At 40.9% G+C, this 18,091-nt stretch overlaps 4 protein-coding genes and 1 long non-coding RNA gene across 5 annotated transcripts in view; 3 read left to right on the plus strand and 2 right to left on the minus strand.

Annotated features, from left to right (window-relative positions):
- The first annotated feature begins 1,311 nt into the window (after positions 1–1,311).
- Positions 1,312–3,620, plus strand: LOC109471786 (40S ribosomal protein S17-like). The gene is made up of 5 exons (XM_019771142.1): positions 1,312–1,362; positions 1,674–1,825; positions 2,284–2,389; positions 3,209–3,274; positions 3,543–3,620. Exons 1-5 carry the CDS (start codon positions 1,312–1,314, stop codon positions 3,618–3,620), a joined length of 453 nt encoding a protein of 150 aa, XP_019626701.1.
- A 1,655-nt stretch (positions 3,621–5,275) lies between these two features.
- On the plus strand, positions 5,276–8,571 carry LOC109471836 (ADP-ribosylation factor-related protein 1-like). Its single transcript, XM_019771217.1, has 8 exons — positions 5,276–5,405; positions 5,954–6,051; positions 6,469–6,556; positions 7,010–7,092; positions 7,374–7,455; positions 7,553–7,623; positions 7,764–7,864; positions 8,213–8,571. The coding sequence occupies exons 2-8, from the start codon at positions 5,959–5,961 to the stop codon at positions 8,298–8,300; spliced, it is 606 nt and encodes a 201-aa protein (XP_019626776.1). The 5' UTR covers positions 5,276–5,405; positions 5,954–5,958; the 3' UTR covers positions 8,301–8,571.
- Positions 8,572–9,631: 1,060 nt separating this feature from the next.
- LOC109471829 (F-box/LRR-repeat protein 8-like) lies at positions 9,632–15,134 on the minus strand. Its single transcript, XM_019771207.1, is given in 8 exon segments — positions 9,632–9,753; positions 9,756–9,831; positions 10,091–10,804; positions 11,134–11,233; positions 11,384–11,445; positions 11,448–11,547; positions 14,569–14,734; positions 14,939–15,134. Coding segments are annotated over 7 exon segments (1,281 nt in total). The 5' UTR covers positions 14,700–14,734; positions 14,939–15,134; the 3' UTR covers positions 9,632–9,655.
- Positions 15,135–15,236: 102 nt separating this feature from the next.
- LOC109471832 (failed axon connections homolog) lies at positions 15,237–17,988 on the plus strand. Its single transcript, XM_019771211.1, has 5 exons — positions 15,237–15,808; positions 16,209–16,348; positions 16,460–16,626; positions 16,960–17,165; positions 17,286–17,988. The coding sequence occupies exons 1-5, from the start codon at positions 15,565–15,567 to the stop codon at positions 17,489–17,491; spliced, it is 963 nt and encodes a 320-aa protein (XP_019626770.1). The 5' UTR covers positions 15,237–15,564; the 3' UTR covers positions 17,492–17,988.
- Positions 17,989–18,034: 46 nt separating this feature from the next.
- LOC109471842 overlaps positions 18,035–18,091 on the minus strand; it is a 3,002-nt gene continuing 2,945 nt past the window's right edge. Inside the window, exon 2 of the long non-coding RNA XR_002140330.1 lies at positions 18,035–18,087. This is a non-coding gene — a long non-coding RNA (uncharacterized LOC109471842). The remainder of the gene's footprint in view (positions 18,088–18,091) is intronic.

Raw genomic sequence — 18,091 nt, forward strand, 5'->3', positions numbered from 1 at the left:
TTGTGGGAAACATTGGACCTGTTACTTCCCGTCTCCGACATCAAGACCGTCTACGTTTTTCTGTAAGCGAGGAGACATGTACAGTTCAACATGAAGCGTTTGCCTGTTACAGATGGTTTTAAATGATTTTTTACTTTGAAAGAATCGACAATGATACTTGTACACCATCATCATTGGCAGGCAAAAATTGGGTAGTTGTCGTATGAATACTGGTCATAAATAAACGTGGTCAAACATCCAGGCCTAGTACGAGTATCTGAGTTATACGTTTGAATGCTGTCATGGCTGTGTTTTCTGTTTCACAGTTTCCGAAGGTGATAATTATAAACTTTGATAGGCTCAGAAATCTTTGACACATACAGTTGAAGGTAACAAGCACCTAAACTTACCTGATGAACGGTTAGCCAGTAACACTCAAATAGCGAACTATAGCTTATTTTGAGCCCCCGTGTGCACATCTCGTGCAACCCGCTCGGAATCCGCTCCTTGGTATCAGTGTCTTCAGCATTAGTGACTAGAAGGCGAAGGAAATTATGCTGTTAACGTACGTGTAGGAGCCAGTTGTACAACATTTTGTATTCCCAAATACATGGCATGATGATATGTGCTTTTGCAACGTTTTTGCATGTCCCGTTGATTTTTTGTGGCACCGTAAGTTACTAGTAAATACGGGGAACTGGTGAAAAAGAGGAAACTTTCAAAGCGTCCTTCTTAAATGCGTATCTCAACTGAGTTTCTGAAGGATGAACTGATGCATCTGAACCTTGATATACTAGTAACGTTACCTTACCTTCAACGGCCAGAATTACCATGACGAGGACACCGTACAGGAGAAACAAGCGCGACATCGTTGTTCTGCTCTTGATGAATATCAGCAGTTTCACTCTCCTTCAAAGTTTGTGCGTGTATGTGTGGCGGCACCAGTGCGCTGAAAGTCGTCAGGCTGTTCCTGTCGGTCCTCCGTGTCTGTGGCCGCAATATGTCACGAGATGAATTCATTCATTCGTACAGATAGACTTGAATCAGTGAATGCGTGGTCAACGTCAGCTGTTACATGATTGATCTGTTGGTAACATACAAACTTTAAAGTGGCACTGGACTTGGGAAACAAAAAATGTTCCACCAGAAAGCAGCCCGATGAAAAATTCAGGAGAAACATGCACCTTGGCATATTTTTTTTTAAACCTGCCAAAGAGAAAATTCTGAATGTTAAATTTCATTCAGAAATATTTTACTACGACTGCCATATATCTATATTATATGTAGACAAAATCATTCCCCAGCCAAATGAATCTGGTTGGAAAGATCAGAATGTGTCTGCTTTTCTACACAGGCCTGCTAGGCGGCGCTATCTTACGCCGAGTACAACTTGTCTCCCAGCAGGCCTTGCGGCGTCCTTTTCCGATCCAGATTTCAACATGGTGGGTACATGCAAATAAAAACCCTACAAAAATCGACTTCATCCAGTATTACTGTTATCAATACTGTAAGCAATAGTGCCATACCAAGAATGTTAAACCCTTCTGCAACAGATACATTGTATTATTTTTCAAGTTAGTACTAGAAGAGGGTTGGTTTGGGACAGATTAATGAGAAGCTTCACATGCATTTGCAGTAAAGATGGCGGATTTGATGAGGTGTCTGAGTGTGTGGTATTTTTATGTACCTTTTAGGGTCGCGTTCGTACGAAGACGATCAAAAAGGCGGCGCGGGTGATCATCGAAAAATACTACACCAGGCTTACGCTCGACTTTCACACAAATAAGCGGATATGTGAGGAGATAGCCATTATTCCCAGCAAGAAGCTGAGGAACAAGGTTGCAGGGTAGGTTGTTCATAATTTTCTACGTTCCCTTCACATAACGGAACATCCCTCTGGCCTAGTATGCGTAGTCAGTATGTAGATTATCTTAAGACTATGGTACAGCAATTATTATTACCAGCCCATGTTAGCTTCCAATATTTACCTCCGTCGATGATAGTAAATCATGATACTATACTAACGTTAGTAAGTTACTAGTATACTATGAACATTGGGCAGTCCAAACAAACGACATGATATAAACTTTAGACTCTCACAAACATTCTATTTTACAAGGGTTCTCATGTGCTATTTTAAGGGGGTCAGTGCCATTCGTACCAGGAAAGTAAACTGAAGTCAAGATTACGACAAGGACAGTGCCCTTGCTTGCTGAGATAATTCATTGCCAACCTAGAAAAGCAGTATTATGTCACCGAAAGGTAAAAGTATGATAATGTCCATATTTCTTCACACCTTCCCAGGTTTGTGACCCACCTGATGAAGCGTATCCAGCGAGGACCAGTCCGTGGTATCTCCATCAAGCTGCAGGAGGAGGAGAGGGAGAGGAGAGACAACTACGTTCCTGAGGTGTGTATAATATTGCCATTGGAGCCATGTTGTACAATTGCACTGTTAGAGTACTATGTTGTAACAAAAATCACTACTTACATGGTGATACAGGTTTCTACTGTATAGATAGTAGTTTGTAGTAAGAAATGTAATAAGTTTTGTAGTATTGTTGTATTACTGCCACACATTGTACGATTGTCGAGCAATAAAGTTCATTCATTCATTCATTCATTCAGGCGTCAAATGCCAACAGCTTATATTGACATGTTAAGAGTTGCTTGGGAAGAATTGATAGCTTGAGTTGACTTGTAGACTGAAGTGCCTTTTGTGATTCGTTCTGAGAAAAGATGAAGGTTTTGTTCTTTCTCAAAAATCGCATCTGGGTGGCTAGTTCAGTGCCTCCTAGTTCGGAATGAGAAAGTAGAGAAACTGCAGGTAGGAAACCACGTCCCAGGTACTCTGGTCCTGGGAGGTGGAGGAAGCCATGCTACATCAAAAACAGAGCTTAATGGGGAGATCATTAGGCTAGCCCAGTATAGAAACCTGAATTAGGAAGACTTAATAAGTTCTTACATGTATACATAAGCAATGCAAGCATAAGCAATGCATTGTAATTGTGTCAACTTCATCTTGTGGACATTTTTATATATTATTTGTTGCATATTTGTGCTCTTATATCATATCCCCATGTCCCCACTCCCTACATTGCAAGACATTGGCTGTATGCCTACTCTGAGTCTGAAGGAGTGTTGAAACAATAATTTATTTTATTTGATGTTGGGAATGGTTTCTATGGTTTAGGGAAACATACTGATGTTGTACATTTGTCCTATGCAGGTGTCTGCAATTGACCAGGACATCATTGAGGTGGATCCTGACACCAAGGAGATGTTGAAGGCTCTGGTGAGTTTTGATGTGAAGGAACAATCCAGCAGAGAATGTAGATTGTTAAATTGTTGTAATCAAGCACACGTGACAACGTAAGAAAATTTTAATAGTCCTAACTAGTTTACAATAATAAGACCTGTCAGTTGTAGTTTGTTGCTGAAATAGAAGCACCATGTCCTATTACATAGGTGTAGCACGCTGGTAATACCTGTACCTCTTCCTTGATTTCCAATGATGTATGCACATGTATGCCTTGTGCTGATGATGTACTTCTTCTCTGCAGGACTTTGGTAACATCTCGGGGCTGCAGGTGACACAACCTGTTGGTGTGCCTGGATTCAGAGCACCCAAGAACCCCTAGAAGCAGACTTCATGTAAGAACCTCTCATACATACATGCATGCATGACGTTTAAAATACCGGGAAATTATTTCAGTTGGAAAGGAAAGTAGTTGGCAAGTTGAAAACCTCTTTGCATCTACAGTATTTGTATGCAAATTACAATTTGTCATGTTTCAGTAAAGGAATTTCATTTCGCCTATCATATTATATACCGGTACAACAGAGAACAGGGCAACTGAAACAGTCATTCCAAACACAGAAGTTCTAACATCTTGAGTCTACCATATATTTTGTAATTTTCCAGCTGGACAGTGCATGCTTACGTCAGCTCCAGTACTTTTCCAGTTCCATGTTGTTCCACAATGTTGTTCCCAACCATTCTCATGAATCATTGTCTTTTTGTCCTGCAGGCTCCATCCCTGATATGCAGGTTTTGCAGCCTGTCGGAGTTCCTAGATTATTAAGTGCAGCGTATGTCTGACTATGATGTAACACCTGGAGACAAGACTACAGCACCTCTCAGACACATTATGTATGTTTCTCTGAAGAATAACAGCTGAATTAAAGAGAAACATGGATACCAATGTGTGTTTGTTGTCCATTTCTTCATTGATTAAGTGTGAGTGTGATGATGATTGTGTAAAGGGACTTGTCCGCTTCAAGATATCCAAATAAAGGCCCATTTTATTGTAGGCACTGTGAAAGCATGTCAGTTTACAGTTAATTACCAAGATAGTTATCAGATGGCTTCAATTTCAAAGTTGTATATGTGATTGTGTAGTAGTGAACATACTAAACATAAGTATAATGTGTAGGTTCAGTATATCAGCACATGCATATCAACCTTGTAAACATAGCTATGGTTATCATTAGTCTGGACTAGATAGGTAACATTTGCAAAGCAAAGGCATAATGTTTACCATGAAAGTTCATCTGTGTTGATAGTAATCATAGTAAAACATTGAACTTTATTCCAACACAAGGGCTACAGAGCGATCGCTCTGTAACCCTTGTGTTGGAATAAAGTTCAATGTTTTACTATAGCATAATGTTTACCTTCACCTGGTCGAGGTCTAACCCAAACTATTGCACTGTTTATTCTTACTCAAAGCCAAATTCATGTACATTCATATGTATGGTGAGCATGCTCTCCAACTCTGTTCTGCTTCATGATGTAACCCAATAACATAGGGTGTTGATACAGCACAAGTGTGTACTATGGTCCAGGTCGTTGACTTTGATTCTTTGAAAGGACAAAGAAGTGGGGAAAAATGCCAAAAACTGCATTTTTTACTTAGTAAGATTAATGATATTATTTATTGAAAAATGACAACCATTTCTGGACTTGAGTTGGGGTGGCTTGGCCCAAAGTAAACCGTGGCAATCTACATCGGGAATCTGGCCTATAGAAATAGCATCACGCTTACCTTGAAACAAATGGTACCAGTGCAAATCAAGGAGTCACACATAACGTTCTACATCTGCTTGGAGATTCCCTGAGAATGTGCTTTGATATAGGGGTCCTATAAAGGTATAAATGATGAGGGGATTATAACGTAGGTATTGAAAGCTTAAGGAAGAAGATCCTCTTGTATCGACAAAAGAAAGAAATCTGTGCAACAACAGAATACTTAGCACCATGTCAGGAATTCCTGCACATGAATTCCCTCCCGAATCGTCCGGCACAAATATAGTGCTATTTGTGACCGTTGACCTTTAACCTCCAAGGCAGTCGTGGACGTGGAGATGTTGTGATACGTGATCGGTTTTAATACAATTTTCGCTTCAAAGCAACTTTCATGAAGGTTAGTATCGGTTTTTCATACGAACAGTGTTAATTAAGTTTACAAGGTAAGTCTGTGATTTGAAGAGAGAGCAAGTTACAGTTTATTTGCAGCGTTTTATAGCTGCTAAAGCCTCGAGGTTTGGTAAAAGTTTCTTGGGGAGGGGGGCAAACACTGCGACAGAAATCGAATCGTCTCTACGCGAAAACATGATTTACACACGTACTGGTCCACCTTTAATTTTTGTATGTCCAAGTTCCAACTGTTTTGGGTATATTGAAGATATCTGTCATCTCGTACTGCACTGGTTATTATGTTCACACTTAGCACATTTATGTTTCCCAGCAACCAAGGCAAGGGTAACGTTATTAAATACATGCAACACAAGTATTAGCCGTGGACGACTCTGGTACACCTTTTTGCATGATAATGCCGGTGACACCGGCATTATCATGCAAAAAGCTGTACCAGAGTCGTCCACGGCTACACAAGTATATGCAAGCTATAGAGTGAAAAAGCCACCGAGAGGTGTTCAACTCCTCGTCATGGTACATTGCTGTTGATTCCAGACATCATGTTCACGTTGTTGCACGGTCTGTGGAAGTACCTGTTCCAGAGAGATGAATACTGTATCCTCATCTTGGGGCTTGATAATGCAGGCAAGACGGTGAGTTCACAAGTACAGACTTCCAAATCAGGTCATTTTAACTTAGCTAACTAAGCAAACTATACAATTTAGCCTTATAGTTATGGTTATCAATGTTTTTGTTTACATCAATCATTCATAGGCGGGTGCAAATTATCGGTAGGCAGATGCAAGCTATTAATAGGTAAATCACCCAACTGCCACCTAATTGCTCGTACTAGAAGGTACATGTATTACTACTAATACTAGTATGGGGGTCTCTTAGAGGGTCTTTAATGAATGTGTGTATATATACATGTAGTTACCAGCTTCCACAAGTTGTCAGTGAAAGTCAAGTTGTGTTAGGGATTTTGGCATGTTCATCATTGATGCAACAGTATATTCTGCCCATACAGTAGTTGCTTGTTTTACATATGTTTTTGTTGTTTTTTTTCACAGACATTTCTGGAGCAAACCAAGATCCAGTTCACACGAAACTACAAAGGAATGAACTTGAACAAAATCACAAGCACAGTGGGACTCAATGGTTTGTTTGAACCAGCTTTTTTGGTAATGTGTTCATGAAATTTTTGTAAGCAAAATTTCTTAAGGTTGTTTTACTTAGTACTTTGACAATAGCACTGACATGACTGACTTGACTTGACTTTATTGGGATCCACACTTAGCTTACAAAAACTATTGCAGCTATTCTTCCTGTGGTCCTTCAAGACACACATGACACACATTTACAAAACATAAATGCACTAGTATGCTGCATGTTGCTATTCCACATTTTGTATAATGCTGCATAGTGCATCATTAAATTTTAAATTGAAGATAAGTAAACACATACACTATAAGATGCTAAGTATCTTTTAACTTAACATAGTCATTAGCATAATATTACAGCTGTACTTGTATGTTCAGGACTGTAATATTGTAGGATACTCAAAGATAACACTAAGTCATAAAACAGTCTGTGTACCATTTTCAATCACAGTTGGAAAGATTGATGTGGGTTCGGTCCGGCTGATGTTCTGGGATCTGGGTGGGCAGGAGGAGTTGCAGTCCCTATGGGATAAGGTAGGTGAAACTTTAGAACATCTCTAGACCTGCAATGTTGACTAATTCAAAGGAACATAAATTTAAGAAAAATGAAAGATATCCTTGAAACATGACCTTTCTAGTTAAGGCTTTCTCATGCTTTAAAGTTTAATACCGGTAATTTCATGTTTCAGTTGATTTATCGGTTTAGATGACATGGACGGAGTCAGCCATCTTGGTGTGCTATTGGCCATTGGGCACCAAGATGAACCCTACTGTCATTGTCAAGTGTTCACACGTCTTTTGTTCTTTTCCTGCAGTACTATGCAGAGTCACATGGTGTCATTTACATGATAGACTCTGATGACAGGGAAAGGTTACCAGAGTCCAAACTTGCCTTTGGTAAGTTGTCTTTGTAGGGTAATTTCTTTGTCTTTCTGTAGAAAGAAAGTGTAATTTTTAGGTAGAAATTGGTTTATTTTGTTGTTGTTTTTTTCAGACAAGATGCTTGGCAGTGAATCATTGGAAGGTGTCCCACTCCTTGTAGTGGGCAACAAACAAGATATTGAGGTAAGAAAAAGAGGTGATATTATTTGATCACAATATGCATGTGTTGAATTATCTTTAATTTTCTGTGTGACAAGAAAAACTTATAACAAAGAAGAAAGGCAAACATTTCTCATACATCATCCTGTCCTCCCTCATTTCAGAATTGTATGACAGTTGCAGATATAAAAGATGTTTTCAATGAGAGTGCACCTCGGATAGGCAAACGGGACTGCTTGGTGCAACCAGTGTCAGCTTTGCAAGGGTAAGTTGGGCCTCCAACTCATATGCTATTATCTATCTTTACTGTATCTTTGAAGATGACTACAGAAATCATTTCTGTCTGATGTTAAAAATCAGTATGATCAGAATACAGACTGTTGTGAACCCAATATGAACCTTATGTCCAATACCACACACGAACCACCCTATTTTAGATGTAGAACAGTCCTGTTGTAAACCCTCCCAAGTAGAATAGCCCAACCCAGGAACCTCTGGTGTTAGGAGTCCTGGAGACTGCACAATAAACCATGAAGCTCCTCAAAAGTCCGGTGTGTGGCCTGTTCACTACAATGTAGCAGAAGAACCTACAACAGTGTACTTCCTCCCACAGGACTGGGATCAATGAGAGCATTGAATGGATGGTTCAGTGTGTCAAGAGGAACATCCACAGACCACCCAAACGGAGTGACATCACCTGACAATGGTCCCCATACTTCTCCAGTTCTACACATCTGTCCTAAGTGAATCCTGATGAGGCCATTACTACTTACCACTCCCTTGACTAGGTATTGTCCTTCTGCATGTGACAGGATAAATAAAAAAGGCAACTCCTTTTTGTGGAGTATTATATAGACAGATACATTTACCATCAGGATACATGTATACATAGTTTGGCAGAGTTGACACTTCTAGCTGCCTGCTGCTGCCATCTATTGAATTGCAACCCAAAAAATTATCTTTTGGAAAGTCCCAAAAAATATTTTTTTCAAGTCATCGCTGTTTCCTCTAAAAACACAACAGGGCTATTAAAATTCAATTCATGAAAATCATGTTGTATGACATATAGCTTCTCTCTAACCAGGAAAAAAGTGACTGTCAAAATTGTCATAACTGTGCCAACTTTTCAAGTATTTTCTAGTGCTAAGTTAGAATAGGATTGATTCTTTCATATTGTCAACCTGGTACATTTGTTTTGTACATGTATTTAAATTTGAATATATATTAGGCATAACGTTAGATCTTCGTTGGTAAAAAGTGTAACATCAGGTACAGGTGCAGGTCCATATAACGTTACCTGAACAATTTGACAAAGTGATCCATGGTCTCCAATGACAGAACCATGAATGAACAATTAACAGAATGTTTATTTGAATTTGAATCTCATGCCCAGAACCTACACATGATCCTGTGCATGCATGTATGTTTCTACCTGTACCATACACCAAGAGATGAAAAGACTTGAATCTGTCCACCTAAAATACAGTAGATACATGTGCTGTAATTTATCTCTCATTGTTTCCACATTGTAAACAGATTTAAGAAAATAACCTGTTGTTGTGAATTATTTTCAATCTTCACAGTTTAATGAACATTTATACTGCCTTTAGTTATCCTTTTGTAATTACTACACATACATGTCACAGTGTAAAGGTAAGGTGTACAGTCCTTTGGATTCATACAGCTAAAAGAACACAAACCAAATATTGCTGCTCCCTAAGATATAAATTCTGAATGTGTGAACAAAGATTTTTACATTCACAAATGCTTATAGAAGCTGTGGTTGGCACGGTAAAAAAGCATCAGCACGCAGTCACATCATGCACCTAACATGGCATACACCATATACAAAATTGAGATACTCTTTACATCTTCACTCAATTTTTAAAACTTCTACTGTTAACTTGTATCACACACAGTGCAACAAATAGGGCTCCAACTGCCCCAACTAGCAGCTCCAAAGTAACTGTTCAAACAGATTAGTTTTTTACATTTGCTCCTCTATTGCAGCAATTAGCCCACACTTCCTATACTTCAGCATACAAAGGCCTGAGCTCTAGTATCTATATCCTTTATCATAGACCTTAGGAGGAGCTTTCCTTGGTACAGCAGTTGTCATGGTCTTGCTCAGAAACTTTTTTGTTTTCTGGAAAACTCCTCATCTTCAAGTGGCCTCCATGGATAACCCAGTATCCTGGACAATTCTTCTAGCTGTGGTTGTTCCTTGGCCACCTGAAAGATGGACCAAGTTAAGATTATAGTCAAATAGCAAATACCTGCACAAGTTCAATTTTACCTGCAGTGTCGGTTTACCGTTAAGCGTTACCAACTGTCCTGAATTTACCGTTAAGCATTGTCGGGTCTGCTTAATTTACCGTTAACCGTTACTAGGACAACCCCATGCAGACCCTCACTAATGGGGATCTCAATAAATAAACAAACAATATGTGCTGAAACTTAAGCCAGAACCATATACACATAAAGTACCAACCTGATGCATGCTTTCCCTGTTTGGTGTAACCTTGCTCTGCTTCACATACAGTAGCTGTAGCTTGTCCCACTGTCTACAGGCTTGAACAAGTGACTCCAGAGTCACAGTTCCATCCACTATCACTGCCTGCATGTTGGAGCACCTGCGGGCCAACTGGGCTAACTGCAGGTCCCAATAAAAGGAGTTGTCTGCCTTAATGACAAAATTCTGCAATGTTTCGGAATATGTCAGAATGAGTTTGGATACCAGGCGGTTCAACTGGACAGAATTTGGGTTATTGTGGTCAGCAACTGCATAGGAGATTGCAGGAATCCCTTTTGGGCAGGCCAGAGGAGCCTCTTCTGTTAGAACCAGATGAACTCTAAGGTCTGGTAGTTCATATTGTAAATCTTGCCAAATACTCCCAGGCAGTGTTGTTCCATTCCCACTCAGTGGCTTGGCTTGTGATCTAACAATTGTCAAATCCTGTAAAGTTCTGTGTTCCTTCATGGCAAGCAGAATCTCCTCGGTAAGGTTCTGGTAGCTGATACCAAGGGACCTGAGGTGTTTCAACTTGAGAATGGTGCTGAGAGGACGAGGATATCGGGTGAACTCGGTCACATCTAATACAGACAGAGTTTGTGCTGAATTGGAGTCAATAGATTTCAGAGGGTTGTAGCTGTCCGTTCCTGTGGTCTGAAGGAATGGCACACAAACTTCCCTCAAATCATGAAGCTGAAACAGATTTGATACAGAAGATACATGTAGAGATTTTATCCACTGCAGATTTAAAACTGTCTACATATATGTTTAGTTATTATTATTACATGTAACGTTACATATAATTAGTGTAAATAGCAGGAGAAACTAAACTGGTGTAAATATACGGTTCTTCACAGTTGACATGGCAGTTGACCACCACGTTTTGTACTTCTAACATACAAGTAAAAGTTAAGATTTAATGACTTAAAATCTTTTACTTAGAGGCCAGACGTAATAAGTTCAGTCAGTTGACCATTCTTGCACATAAGAACACTATATCTACAGTTATCTCAAGTTTTTACCTTGTTGAATGTTACCATGAGCTCTGCCATGATACCCAGGTATATGGGCTCATGTGTCCGGAAGGTTGGCTCAAGAATAAACACCTCCACTTTCTGACATCTGAAAGGTACATGTAAGATTGCAGGGACAGCTAGGTTTATCATCATATATAGCATTTAGGAAAGAAAGTCTTGAAAAAGTAGACAATATCACCCCCAACACATTGCTCAGAGAAAAAAAGACAATGACATAACAACATGAATGACTCACCTCTGTGCTATTTCCCTGAGGATGTCTCTCACACCAAAGAAGAAGGTAGAGTTATAGATCCTTCAACCCTCCTGAAGTTGGCACCGAAGCGCCTGATGCTTGCCACTGTCAGATCATCAGATCTATCACTGTTCAGTTCCACATCTCCCCAAATTTTGGGGTGACTGAAAAAAAAAGGTAAATACAGTGCTCTCCTGTTATTTGCATGGGCGATTTGTCAGGGAATTTTATTCCTATAACAGGTTTAGTCCAATAACCTTAGGAGAGTCCACATGACCGACAGGGAGGGGAGGTCAGTTGGTTATGGATGATACTGGGCTGGGGCCAATTGAAACAACCACAAACATGATGTTATTGGTATTTATATACTCACTTTCATCCACAACTACATACATGTACCATATTCTAATCTTCAAGTCGCATTCAGAAACTCATAATGAACAGGGCTAACATGGAGATAGGAGATCAGACACATTCCACCTTCATACTGTCTACCCCTGTGTTGGGCAAAAGCTTACCAAACCTAAAACAACAGCCCAATCAAGGACACCAAAAAGGAACAAAGGACTTCTTAGAACATGGCCACCTTTCCTCAGCCAATCAGGAGCCTGTATTTCTTGTGACTAAATCCACATAGTGCGGTCCCCAAAGGGACAGGGGTGTACTAACCAACGAATAAATTAGACTAAGTCGGAGACGCCCATGTACTAACCAACGCATAAATTGACTAAGTTGGAGACGCCCACCATTCACATGCAAATAAAATCAAAAGAATTAACAACACAGGAAAACAGCAATTTGATTAATTTTCCTGTACATCTTTATTCAAAAGGGGAAACGAAAGAAACTCATAACAATGAAAGTGAACAACGAACAGAGAATGAATGAGTATGGATGAAGCAAAAAAAAATCAGAGGGTTTCTTACAAATGTCAAGTAAAACGAGAGTTTCTCATACATTGTACAAAATGAAACACAGAAGCTACAAACTTTTAGCGATACATTAAAACGATGCAGTCTTCCCAACATGTCTAACACGATTTACATTGTTAAACTTTGAAAAGAAACTACGGTAAAACTAAAAAAAAGAATACACCAACAAGGTTAGACAGCAGGGCAGGCACTGGGCGAGGGAAGGAGGGGGTTTAGGGCAGGAACATGTCAGCCTAGGAACAGAACACTGAACTGGCCAGCGCAGATGCCATGACCAACTTGTTGGAGATCAGGTCAGGGACTGCTGTCTCAACAGACGACCCAGAATTTTTAAACCCAAAAACAGAAGGCATTGTGGGGCTAGCAAAGTGTTGTAAACCATGACAAGAAAGCAACCGCTATGCATATTTCACATAAGGCTGCGAGAAGTAGCTCAGCTGCAATTCATGAATGAGAACAAAAGGACGTACTACAAGCTATAATGTTGTTAGTCTGGTTTCTAGCAAAACAAACCAGTGGTTTTTGAAGAAAAAAAACATGATTGTGTAAATTGTATTTCTTTTGCTTCGGAAAGATGGCCATGTTCTAAGTCAGTTAAAGGATGGGCGAATTGCTCGTATATGTGGATTTGGTACAGCCCCGCACCCCCCTCGGATTTTGTTGGCACCCCTCGGGCTCCGCCCTCGGGATGCCAACAAAATCCTTGGGAGGGCGGGGCTGTACCAAATCCACATAAACTCGCTCCGCCCATCCTTTAACTAATACTTCACACAATCATCATTGAGTGATTTGGGGTTCTCACCTGTCCAGAAGGAAGTGACAACAGAGAAAGTGTATGACAATGGAGGGTGCAGGGGTGATAATGAATGAATAACAATGGACTTCATGCAGATTTGCTGATGCGCAACAAATTCCATGTATTTCTTTCATGTATTTCTGGGTCAGTGTGCCATTGACTTGGAAATATTTTAGTCCAATATCAGGTTAAAGTCATAACAGGTCATGCAATTATGCCATGCAATTTATAATGTAGTGAATGGGAAATGGTTTGGGTTTTCAGAATTTTATGCAGATCCCAGGTTTATGCCAATGTCAGTGATGCAAATAGTTGGTGAGCACTGTAGTACATTTTATCGGATAATGGGACCACTAAGTAAATGGCCCCTCGTACGGGCCTTGGACGGGCCCTAGCCCTGTGGCAGGTGCCGAAGTGCAAAGTTGGCAATATATCAGCAACCGTTTGGAGTTGTGAACTAAAATTTGGCCAAGTTTCGCATCTTGTCTAGTTTTGTCGACTGACCGAAAGAAAATCCAAGGTCAAGTTGGTTCAAGGTAGCAGAACACAGTATTAATGGGCGACCCCCGCGGTCTGTGACGCGGGTATAGAAAGTAGTGCAGCGAATATTCTTGAAGGCTGGGTAGAAAGCCTTATAAGAGCGTCAGCCAGATGTAAATTGTGCTGTGTGGTGTAGGAATGTATCGGGTTTNATGGATGATACTGGGCTGGGGCCAATTGAAACAACCGCAAACATGATTTTTGTGGTATTTATATACTCACTTTCACCCACAACTACATACATGTACCATATTCTAATCTTCAAGTCGCATTCAGAAACTCATAATGAACAGGGCTAACATGGAGTTAGAAGATCAGACACATTCCACCTTCATACTGTCTACCTTGGTGTTGAGCAAAAGCTTACCAAACCTAAAACAACAGTCCAATCAAGGGCACCAAAAAGGAACAAAGGACTTCTTTTCACACAATCAGTGATTGGGGGTTCTCACCTGTCCAGAAGGAAGTGACAACAGAGAAAGTGTATGACAATGGAGGGTGCAGGGGTGATAATGAATGAATAACAATGGACTTCATGCGGATTTGCTGATGCGCAACAAGTTACACGTATTTCTTTCACGTATTTCTGGGTCAGTGTGCCATTGACTTGGAAATATTTTAGTCCAATATCAGGTTAAAGTCATAACAGCTCATGCAATTATGCCATGCAATTTATAATGTAGTGAATGGGAAATGGTTTGGGTTTTCAGAATTTTATGCAGATCCCAGGTTTATGCCAATGTCAGTGATGCAAATAGTTGGTGAGCACTGTATCAGATCAAGGGGCAACATGACCCAAAAACTAATTTAATGATTCGTGCATATTACTCATTGAGTGTCTTATTATTTCCAGTGACTGTTACGTATACAGAGAAAAAACTTATCAATTCAGTAGGCTGAAGTTGTAGTAAACGAACCTGAAGAATCTGCTCCAGTGTTTGCAGACGAGAGAGGCGTTCCACCTGTCCTGTGGTGTGGCCAGGTGTGAGAATACCTCCAGTAGGGCGATGTCAGGTAGGCCTGTCCACAAGGACGACACGTCACTCATGGTTAATTATGGTTGGATCAACAGCCGGGTGAAACCTGGACTGGTGTATAGGATGTATTGGTTTGACTGATGTACTTATGTGTTCGATAAAGATAGGTTTGAGTTACCTACATGTAACGTTATCATGAATCAAGGGCTTTTAAATCCTCCTTGAATGAAATTTGGTGTGAAAATTATACATATAAAAGAAAAACTACGCCCCCCCCCCTCGGTCCAAAATTATGATCCGGACAACTTACCTTATATGGAGGCTAAAAACCGACTTCACAAGTGCCTTTATGTGCAGTTTTGTCGCCACATCTCCCAGCTTTCTGACCATGCCATTTCACACCTCTTTAAATTGTGTAATGGCCTGTACTAGCGTCAGTTTTAGACCGAAGTAACCTCTACTACTAAATGGCACCTCTTATTTGAACTTTGACCTTAACAGCTGTGAATGCTTCTCGCCAGGTGGCGTTCTTTCGTTTTTATCAAGTAAATGCAAGCTTGCTTTAATATGCTTGGTCACAATTGGTCATGTCTTATCAGTTTTGATACAGCGAGTGGCCTGCGTCAAAGTGTAGACGAAGCTTAAGGACTACACAATCAAGTAAAAGTGAATTGTAATACTCTAGTGCACACTACAATATCCATGGGCGTCCAGTGTCCAATCGGTGTGCCCTGAAGCCACACACAGTGACACACCACGTAAAATTTTCCTCAAACCCGGAAGTGTTTGGTTCACCCCAACTTGGCATCATATACAGAGAATCAAAGATCTCAAAGAATCGGACAACGAAGCGACGCCGGTGTCAGCTGATACGTTAATGGTTAATGTTACCTTTGGGTCTCCAATTCTTCGGAAGGAACGACCGTCCACGTTAACATGGGTTCCATTTTTCAAAGCGTTCTCGAAGTTTTGAACACACTGTTAAAAAATTTGCAAAATGGTACCCTGGAGCTCGTCGAGCTAGCTCGCGGTGGCGTAGTTCTGGACGAAGTCGGGTACGTTGTCCGTAAGAATGCCCCCGTGCTCGTTCTTTGGTGCCTGTTCGTCTTTGTGATCGCCAGGCTGTGCTGCGGAGGCCGGGGGTCAAGACTAGTAAAGACAAGGGCGAACTATGAACATGGTGAGTCTTTGACCGGGCCGCGAGACCGTCAGAGAGTTTGAAGCCGGCACCATGTTGAAGCATGCCTTGGTCCTGCCAGACATACATGTACTTGACAGGAAAACGTGTGGATGCTGATTACTGAAGGCTAAATTCTCTTGAACACTGCACTTATTTTCTGTAAACTTATGCTGACCCCCTCCAGTTTATGTATACTGCGATTTTATCCCGTCTACCATGATTGGCAAAACCCAGTTTTCTTGTCTACTTCCTGCTCCTATTTCTTCTGATTGACCTGCTCTGCTGACAGCTCCGGTCATCACAAGTGCACCCGATTATGTTCCATATGTACAAATGTAGAGCAGCCCACTGGTCTTATGTTAACACTCAAGTTACGGTACCCTCCTATATCCGTCCTCAGGTAAAGTGTACCTCCACCAGCATGTCCCTGCCAGCGGCCTGCCCAGTCTGTCACCGTTCTGTCTGAAGCTGGAGACGTACCTGCGCTTGGCAGGCATTCCATACGAAAATGTCTACAAAAGAATGGAACTTGGCCCCAAGGTAACAGATGGGTGAAGTGTAGACTGAGCCTCAAAACCAAACTGCTCTGCTGATTTTGCGAATGGACTCTACCCCTTCCGTAAATTGCAAAATTTCTTACATTTTTTATAGGGAAAGATTCCATGGATAGAGTACAATGGAAGAGCTATGGCAGACTCTGGACTCATCATCCAGTTCTTCAAAGAAGAACTGGAAATCGACCTGAACCGACCCCTCAGCACCACGGACAGGGCCATCAGCAGGGCCTTCGTCAAGATGCTGGAAGAGAACACCTACTGGTAGGTGTTTGTGCCTTGAAGTTGTGGCCGTCCAGTTAGATGTACATGTTTTTTTCCTTCCGACAGGATCTTTGTTCATCTTTCAGTTAAACACCAAGCACGACGTCGGTAACATTTCCGCTACAACTGTCATCCACAATAGAACATGTATGACATTTTCCCAAGCAAATCTAAGGAAAGATGACCGTGGTAGTGCGTGGCCAAAAAAAAGTGATGAAAGGGTTTCGATCGATGGTGCAGTTTCAGTTACGCAATAGTGTCATATTTCTAATTCCTCATGGACTGCACCCGAGGCAAAATAGGCACAACATCATGTTTTGCCTTGCATTTCAGGGGGTTGGTGTACTCCCGGTGGATTGAGAATTTCCACGTACTTGGGCCTCTGTTCGAAGTTGGATGGTTTATGCATAATGTTCTGCTGCGGCGAGCTGCGCAGCGACTGAAGAAGATGCTGTGGGCACATGGCATGGGCCGACATTCCCCCAAGGATATTCATGACATCACCGAGATGGACATCAAGGCAGTGTCAGAGTTTTTGGGTAAGGACTAATTTTATTTTTTTATAGACATCAAGATAATTATTATTATCTTTCTGCTTTAAAGTACTTCTTGCTGTTTGGATTGCTCCGTCGTGTGTTTACTCTAATTATGACCTTCAGGAGAAAAGCCCTTCGTCATGGGGCAGGAGCCGACAGAGGCCGATGCCACTGTGTACGGATTCATGGCAGAGATCCTTTGGGCGGCACCGCAGTCATCAGACCTGTACGTTCTCGTCACTGAGAAGTGTCCGAACATCAGGGAGTACTGTGTGCGCATGACACGACGCTACTGGCAGGACTGGGAGGGTCTGATCGACAAGTGCTGAAGCGTTACTGTGGTCACTGGCTGGTATTGAATAGGCTTGAATAGATGAATGCATATGTTTGTACTGTATTTAGAAAACGCGAGTAATAATACTGCCCCATTTCATCACCATATACCTTCGTAGGGTACGGATACCTGGATTTGCCGTTTTATTTCTACTTTTTTGACAATCTGCTTTTTGTACGTAGAATGTGTTATTCATATAACAGTATATCATATTACAGTGAATAAAGTGTCCTATAGACACCACGATTAGTTGCCCTTTTTAGTAAAGACTTTTTCGATGGCACGTAAATGATTGCTTTATAATTATATGCCAATGATGATTATGATATATTTAACGTTACATTTACATGATATCAACCCTATGTAAACATCGGTCGGTCATCAGGTGAAGGGGGAGAAGACATGAGAGTGTAATGTCCCCAGTTGACACATGTGCCTTCCCGTTTCACGGCAAATCGGGTTCCAAAAATGCATGGACTAATGATAAAATAATAATGTGGTATGAATTAAACAAAAATGCAGGACATGGTACGAGATGAGAATATATCAAGAACGATACCAGCTTAACATTTAATTTGTCAAAACATTTACCTCC

The sequence above is a fragment of the Branchiostoma belcheri genome, unplaced genomic scaffold (assembly GCF_001625305.1).
Source record: "Branchiostoma belcheri isolate BF01 breed outbred unplaced genomic scaffold, Haploidv18h27 scaffold26, whole genome shotgun sequence".
NCBI lineage: Eukaryota > Metazoa > Chordata > Leptocardii > Amphioxiformes > Branchiostomatidae > Branchiostoma > Branchiostoma belcheri.

Coding starts and splice junctions, on each gene's coding strand:
- LOC109471832 (XM_019771211.1), top strand. CDS start 15,565: ATGGGTTCCATTTTTCAAAGCGTTCTCGAAGTTTTGAACACACTGTTA. Junction 16,349..16,459: donor GAATGGAACTTGGCCCCAAG/GTAACAGATGGG, acceptor CATTTTTTATAG/GGAAAGATTCCATGGATAGA. Junction 16,627..16,959: donor CTGGAAGAGAACACCTACTG/GTAGGTGTTTGT, acceptor CTTGCATTTCAG/GGGGTTGGTGTACTCCCGGT.
- LOC109471836 (XM_019771217.1), top strand. CDS start 5,959: ATGTTCACGTTGTTGCACGGTCTGTGGAAGTACCTGTTCCAGAGAGAT. Junction 7,093..7,373: donor TGCAGTCCCTATGGGATAAG/GTAGGTGAAACT, acceptor CTTTTCCTGCAG/TACTATGCAGAGTCACATGG. Junction 7,865..8,212: donor CCAGTGTCAGCTTTGCAAGG/GTAAGTTGGGCC, acceptor TTCCTCCCACAG/GACTGGGATCAATGAGAGCA.
- LOC109471786 (XM_019771142.1), top strand. CDS start 1,312: ATGTGTCTGCTTTTCTACACAGGCCTGCTAGGCGGCGCTATCTTACGC. Junction 2,390..3,208: donor GAGACAACTACGTTCCTGAG/GTGTGTATAATA, acceptor TGTCCTATGCAG/GTGTCTGCAATTGACCAGGA. Junction 3,275..3,542: donor AGGAGATGTTGAAGGCTCTG/GTGAGTTTTGAT, acceptor TCTTCTCTGCAG/GACTTTGGTAACATCTCGGG.